We start from the raw sequence: 7,660 nt of genomic DNA, 5'->3' as shown, positions 1-7,660 counted from the left end.
ATTTACATGAGAGGGGCAAAATATTAGGAGCACCATTATAATATCATTCACCCCATTACGCCAACACCACTTACGACCTCAGTAAAAAACATAAAGAATTATCATTTTTTTATCAAACTGAAAATGTGTAGAGGTAAAATAATGGAGAGCTGTTGTATTGGATTGAATTAGATTGCACAGGTGTACCTAATGAAGTGGCCAGTGAGTGTATTTATAATGGTGTGAATATCGTCTTACTACAGAAATATGATGGAAATAATAATAGTAATAGTAATAAATAATAATAAATAATGGTAATAAATACATACATTTATAAGTCCCCATGGAAAAAGCCAGGCAAACTTCTTCCTGAAAGCTCTGCCAATCAAATGCAAAAAAACGCGCGAGACTTCCGCCAAAAAGTTACGCGGGAACAACAAAACAACAAAGCTATACAATACAAGATGGGATCCCACATAGCGGAACTATTTACTGAAATTGACAAACTCCGTGTTCAACTACTGAACAATGCTGAGGTAATGGCGGACTGCCAGCGTGTCCAGGAAGGAATAAGCAAGTAAGATTACAGTAATTTAGTCCTGCTGCCACTTTTATGTGATGTTAAACCGAGTTAGCTAACGTCATCCATTGTCATCCATTGGGGGTTTCCAGCAGCCTAGTTATAATGACATATAGCTAGTTAGCTAAGCTAGCTACTAAACTAGTGTTACCAAAAACGTCATAACTTTATTAAGATAAGATAAGATAAGATAAGATGTATTTTTATTGATGCCCCTTGGGAGAAATTCACGTTGACACAGCTGTACAGTGCAGAAATAGAATTAACAATAATTATGACAAAAATAGGATAAAATAAAATGCTATATATAGTAACTGGAAATATATAAATGTGCAATATGTAGAAAATCTTAGATATATACATGTGCAGTGTTCCTGGGATTTACACAGTGAGGTAAAGTAAATACACTCGGACATACTGCTGTACAGAGTGAGTGGTATATGGTTTGAGTCTTTTTGGGACAAGTAATCAACAATCAACACACTACATATTAACTGGTGTATACAGTATAAATAGTGCATTCAAACATGCCAGGGCGAGTAAGATGATACAATAACAGAGGAACAGCAATAATAAGTTTTAAAATAAATTACAAGTCTTAAATCTTACAGGTCTTATGTTTAAACAACTATTTATGGTTACATTTTGTTAGAGATAGAAATTAAGTGTTTGACATAGATAAGAAAAGTTTGGTTTCTAACTTTCGTATAGCTAACAATTTGTGGTCAAAATAAAACTAGATTAATCAGGTTGAAGGGAGAGTAGAATTCCTTGCATATTTAGGGAGTCTGTACAAAAAATGAGGGCAGATATGATCAGCAATGACTAATACTGTGGTGCAGTAGCTATCCATCTCCTTTGTCCTATGTGATGTTTTAGTCAATTGTGGACAGTGTTACAAATCAATGAACAGGTGTTCAGTGTTAATATGATGATGCACCTTGATTTGTCATCCGGTGTGAAATCTTCAAAAAACAAACTCCCCTCTGTGAATTTTATCCATGAACAGTTTCTGCGTTTTTTCAAGAAATGTATCCATATAACATTATTGATATAGAAATATAATAATATTACATTTGCAGTGATAGAAGATTTTGCCTTTATCTCCCAGTCCTAGATCTGTTCATTAAGTATCTGTCAGAACCCCTGAGATTTTCTTCAGCCCAAATTCAAAGCTATTTTCACTATTTCAACATTGACATAGTTTATACAGAGCAGAAACTACAGTCTTTTGTATTTAGGTAAGTTGGCCAACTGCTGTATTATTCTTGGTTGTCATATATTGCCATCCTGTCTGTACTCTCTCTCTCTCTCTCTCTCTTTCCAGCAATGTCATTTTCACCCGCATTGAAAACATAATTCTGGGAATAGTGACCAGTCTGTCTAAAGATGAGGCCCCTGTCCTGGCACTGCCCAACAGATCCAGCTGGGCCAACATCAGGTAACTTGTTTTAAAAGCACTGTAGTATGAAAAGTTTTTCTCCCCACCCTGAACACTGCAGTCATTTCACATCCCAGTAAGCCGCCTGACCTTTTTAAAAGATAAACACAAGCAATCATGTTGTGTAAAGAAATAAATAAACATTAACCTACATGGGTTTTATTGTGAGAGGTCAGGCCACACAAGATGACCAGGTTGCTGTTTAATTTCCTGTTAAGAGTAAAAACATACTTCACCTCTGTTTGAATTTGTGTAAGAGGTGGTTTAAAAAGACCGCAGGGGGAAACCAGGTGGTAGGAACGAAAAATCGTAACTTTCAACTTGAGCAAGATTGAAGTTGGAAAATACTTCCTGCTGCTTTAAAGATGATAGAGTGATAAGGAATTAAAAAGCACTGGCCTACACACACACACTCACAAATTTGCAAAAAGCTTTAATGTGACTAGGTCGCTCATAACAAAACAGACTGTCTGGTCTTGTTTGCATCAAACATTGCTTTAGCTTAAAGCACATTCTGGCTCAGTCCTTTCAAATGTGAGAATCCTACAGATTGAGTGCCAACACAGAGGAATCAGAGAAGTGAGTTACGGAGGAGGCCTTCTCACAGGTAGCCCTCGGGGTGTGGGGAGTTTAAGATGGCTTACAGGTGGGGGAGCTGATTTTCAAAGCTGTAAATGTATCAAGCACAATCTGTGTAGTTTACTTTTCTGTCCTTGTTTTTTTAACTTGACCTTCTATTCGTTTTCTTTCATTACTTCCCATTTAAGTTTTGACAGTGCCGTCGGGCTTCAAATGAGTTCAGAAAGCTCTGTCACCACCATTAGGAGCGACTGTCCTATGTCTGTCACTAAATTTGGTGAGAAGATACACACACATACACCTCTGTTCTTCTGTTTTCTCATTTTGCTTCATATGCGCATTTTCTCTTCTTGTCAACCGACATTCCTTTTAGTAAAAAAAAAAAAAACCTTTACAGTTGTACTGTACTTCATGTGGCTTTCATTTATATTCATTGTGAACACATGCATAAACTGCACAAACGGCAGTAAAAGTCAGACTTACTTTTAAGTGACAAATTGGCAGAGACAGAACATGTTGAAAGAGGCTTTTAAGGATCGGTTTACCTTATGGATATCCTAATTAAGAACAGAGTATGTCGGGTTTTTTAAGTTAACTCAAATCATTTAAAAATATGATATAACACTTGTGATAGTGAGTATATTTTTTAATATTCAGGAGAAGATGAGTAATTATTTATATTTCTGTTTGTTTAAAGCACAAATTCTCAAGATTCTCTCAGTCATCTACAGACTTGTGCAGAGTAACTCATATGCTACAAAAAGGTTGTCATTAAATCACACATTCCCATTTCAAATAATTACTAGATCTGGATACATTTTGAAAATAGTTTGTTAAATTTGTTAACATCAAGGTTATTGTTTTTTCCACAGAGACATCTACTACAACAATACACAGCTGTTTGGTTCACAGAAAATTGTGGATAGTATCGTGGATGATATCTGCTGCTTGCTAAAGGTTCCTCGAAGATCACTGCATGTGGTAAGTATGCATGTTCATGTTAATGAGAGAGACCGTGCACATGTGTGATTCTACTGCAGAAAACTCACTGCTCAGACATTAAAACCTTGTAGCAAAATTCCTGTGGATAGGCTATATTAGTTTAGGTCCCACGCAGATGAAATCTGTTAGGTTAGTGTGGTATTTTAAGTATTTTGTTCTGCTTCATATCTGAGGAAACACCTGTGGAAACACCTGATCAAACAGAAATTGAAATAAAGTTGAATTCAAAGGTTAGACTAAGACTTCAGGAAAGTCTTACTGTAAGTCCATGTAATGTCCCCAAAAGTGTGTGTGTGTGTGTGTGTGTGTGTGTGTGTGTGTGTGTGTGTGTGTGTGTGTGTGTGTGTGTGTGTGTGTTAATACAAACATGCCTTAACTTTTATGTTTGTGTAAATTTGATGTCACCAGTTGGCCACGTCCAAGGGATTAATATCAGGTGATCTGTGTTACATGGAGGAGGATGGCACAAGGATTGACTGCCACTCCAGCTCTGCTGTAAGTTCCATCAGCAACTGGCACCATCTGCCTCATTGACTGAAATAGTCTTCACATGATTTAAATGTATCCTCAAGGTATCACCATAAACAGTTATTTGTATTTTATCTCACCAAAAAGCATCAATTGTATCCATAAGGCCAAAACACACGCTAAATACATATACACATATACTTTTAAAATATCAGCAAACTTCTTTTTTTTTAATATATTGAAAACATCACCGCAGTTAGAGGTCTTATTTTTCTCTTTTTACGCCACATTACTGGCACCAACATTTGTTCCTGTACAGTTGACAAAAATGTGTACCATGCTACATTGGTGCGCATGTGTGTACTGGTTGAATGCGTGATTAAAAACAAAATTACATGTCATTGTTGCCACCAAACCAGCAGTGGTATTACTAGGCCTATAACAGAAAGGAATACATTTAAGTGACATCTTTTACTTGTTGAACCTTTTTAACATCCATGTTTGCTTTTAGGCTGTTGCAGTTTCCTCAAACATTGATGGGATTAGAGGTATCCTTTGTAATTTGAGAATTCTTTTTTTTTTTCTGCACTGATATGGTTGCAGGATCAGTGTGTTTATCCTTAACCATGTACAGATATTGTATCGTCTGCAAAATTTGTCATGATAGTTGAGAAGGATGCAACATTTCAGAGACTGCTAGATGACAACTTCTGCACAAAGCTCTCTCCTTGCATCATAATAACAGTGTGTTTCCTTCTTTTGCCACTACTTTTTTATCTTGTAATTCTGACTTGAATAATATTAATTTTAGCATCCTCTCAAAGAGACAGTATCAGTCTTCTGTATACATAACAGGTGTTTCTGTGTGGATCAGGGCAAAGGCGTGCCAGATGTGAACAGCAGGTTGATGGTGAGAAAACTCTGGGACACGCTGCACATCCCCATCTTCGCCCTGGTGGATGCTGACCCTCATGGTACATGTCATCAGTCTTGACACTTGATGTACTGCGTATACTTCACATATTTAAACGCTGTTAGGGAATTTTCCATCATTTACATCAATCATTGGCATTTACTGGGTCAAACTAGGCAAAACGAGGCCACACCAAATCTTGACTCTGAGACACTGTCTCCCCTTGAGATAGTAGTAGGCAGTGAGGCTGCTCCTTTTGGGGAAACAAGGAGGCACCCTGATAGTGTTGCTATAGCAGCCGAGGTCAGATATGAGTTTTCCTGTCTCTCTGAACAGAGTAGAGGTAACTGTAGTCAGAGGTTGGATATTGTGAATCCAGTGGGATGGAGGACAAAGGCCTGAGTTTTGTCTAGGCACTGATTTTATCTGTGGACCACTAGGCTAAATTCTATATGCTGTAAATGTGTTGGATCTGCCCATATTTGGGCATGGCTCAACCTGTGGCATTATCTGTGTGGTTTAAGACTATCCCCGGAAGACAGAAACTTCAGAATTGAAGGGAGCATCAGAACATAACGTGTACTGATTACTCATTCACTTCTCCTTGATCAAGTAAATAAACCTTTTCAAAGCAAGACATCCTGGACTCCTGTCTTCTCTCTCCACAGACATATGGGCTGCATATTTAAAAATCATCAACAATCACATTTCGCAACACTTTCTTCTCTGTCTTTTCATCTCTGCATTCACAGTTAGGTTTCACGTGCCACTATGGCAGCAGATGTTATCACCTGTCCTCTGTGTCATGGTGCCCAGTCAAGCTATTATTTCCGTTAGCGTGATCTCGACAAGGCAGGATGGCTCAGTTTTCCATTAGTCTCGATACCTCTCCTTTTCCCATTGCATGGCGAGACACATATGTAATGCTTTAGTTTGTTCTAAGCTCCGTTACACATCTCAGAGGATAATTGCTCTGGTATGTCGGTGATTGCAGCGTGTCTCTGTCTCTCCCTCTGATTTTCCCAGGCATTGAGATCATGTGTATCTACAAGTACGGATCAGTGGTGAGTCCTGCCATGCCAGTTATTCCTGTACTGTATATTATCCAATGTGGCCTGTTCAGTGTCTCTGTTAGCAATATGTAATTATGCCCCTCTTAAAGTGAAAAAAAAAAAAAGCACCAATCATCCATCCCAGAATATTTAAACTGACATGGTATGGAGTGAATATGTTGAGTGATTGTGTGGCAGTGTCTCGGCTGATCTCCGTGATGTTTGTGTAATCATCCCTGTGTTCATTAACTTCATTGTGAACATGTGTTGGGCATAACCACATAATGTAGGTACATTGCTGATTATCTGTGTGTTTATTTGAGATATACTCTTGTGTGTACGGCTGCTGTGTGACTGTGTGTGTGTGTGTGTGTGTGTGTGTGTGTGTGTCTGTGTGGGTTTTTCCACAGGCCATGTCGTTTGAGGCCCACAGTCTGACCGTCCCCAGCGTTATGTGGCTAGGCCTCCTCCCCTCTGACCTCCAGAGGTTTGGACTCAACATTCGCTACTTCCTACTTCCTCCTCCTGCCTCTAATTGGGATTATATTCTGGGGACATTTTAGATTGTTTGTTTTGGTTTCTGTTGCTGTCGCCCTCACTTTTTTTTTCCCTCCTTAGAGGATCTAAGACTCAGAGCGTATCGAGTTTTAAGTATATGTCCCCTTGTGCAAATTTAGGCCAAAATGGCTTTTAGAGATACGTTTAATTGTAGTGTGTACATTTTTCCCTCTTATGTTTTATCCTAAACATAAACATAATAACTCCTCAATGTCAGTCTGTTGAAAATGGAAGGAATAATGCTGTATGGTCAACATTCATCAACAGAACTGCCTGCTGACTGCTGTCATTTTTTAGGAAATTGATTTTCTTATGTGTAGTAAAATCTAAATTTCATCCCTCAGATTGCGGGTTCCAGAGGTCGCCCTGATCCCCCTCACCAAGAGAGATGAAAGCAAACTCAACAGCCTCCTTGAAAGGCCGTACTTAACTAGTCAACCGGAGTGGCAGAAAGAGGTGAGAGAAAAAAGCGTAGAACAAAGCGCTTTCAGGTACAGTGAAGGATTGAAGTAGACATTTGTGTTTGAGAGCTTAATAATATGTGAAAGTAAAGTTATTAATGTGATTTTGTTCTACTGAAGCACTAAAGAAAAATGTACTTGAGTTTTAACCTTTTCCATTTGATTGTGAGTATTAGTAATTTCCGACCTGTTCAAACGGAGAAGACGTTCTTCCTCAGATTTACACAACTTTACTTCATGTGATGCATGGCAGAGGAATTTGTGTGAGAGGTCTCTTAACTCACTGATACTGAGGATAAAGAGTAGCCACTCATGGCGTGGGATGGCTTTTGGAAAACCACTTGATGATTTATGCTTGTTTGCACGACTTCCTCTTGCATGGCCTTTAAAATTGCGTGTTTGCTCTCGTCATAGATGGAGCTCATGAAGCAGAGTAAGGTCAAGGCTGAAATACAGTCCCTGGCAGCCATAGCTCCTGATTTCCTCACCAGCATCTACCTGCCCAATAAGCTGCGTTTTGGAGGCTGGGTATGAACGCAATGATGCCACCTAGTGGAATAAAAAGTTAACAGTTCAAACTGGTTGCAAAACTAAAGAAAGATCTTCTATGTAACGGTCCTGCCTAAC

General features: G+C 38.6%; 1 protein-coding gene across 1 annotated transcript; it reads left to right on the top strand.

The window, feature by feature from the left end:
* Positions 1-443: 443 nt before the first annotated feature.
* On the top strand, positions 444-7,660 carry spo11 (SPO11 initiator of meiotic double stranded breaks). Its single transcript, XM_053318414.1, has 13 exons — positions 444-556; positions 1,887-2,000; positions 2,768-2,856; positions 3,277-3,343; positions 3,452-3,560; positions 3,990-4,076; positions 4,561-4,597; positions 4,684-4,793; positions 4,924-5,023; positions 5,989-6,026; positions 6,425-6,501; positions 6,917-7,028; positions 7,448-7,660. The coding sequence occupies exons 1-13, from the start codon at positions 444-446 to the stop codon at positions 7,565-7,567; spliced, it is 1,173 nt and encodes a 390-aa protein (XP_053174389.1). The 3' UTR covers positions 7,568-7,660.

This window comes from Scomber japonicus, chromosome 4, assembly GCF_027409825.1.
Source record: "Scomber japonicus isolate fScoJap1 chromosome 4, fScoJap1.pri, whole genome shotgun sequence".
Classification (NCBI taxonomy): Eukaryota; Metazoa; Chordata; class Actinopteri; order Scombriformes; family Scombridae; genus Scomber; species Scomber japonicus.
This window is presented reverse-complemented; position numbering and strand designations above follow the sequence as displayed.

What these genes read in the sequence shown, in the direction of transcription:
- spo11 (XM_053318414.1), top strand. Translation starts at nt 444, where the DNA reads ATGGGATCCCACATAGCGGAACTATTTACTGAAATTGACAAACTCCGT. An exon ending in TATGTCTGTCACTAAATTTG is followed by an intron (nt 2,857 to 3,276) that starts GTGAGAAGATAC and finishes GTTTGTTTAAAG; the next exon opens with CACAAATTCTCAAGATTCTC. An exon ending in AAACATTGATGGGATTAGAG is followed by an intron (nt 4,598 to 4,683) that starts GTATCCTTTGTA and finishes AACCATGTACAG; the next exon opens with ATATTGTATCGTCTGCAAAA.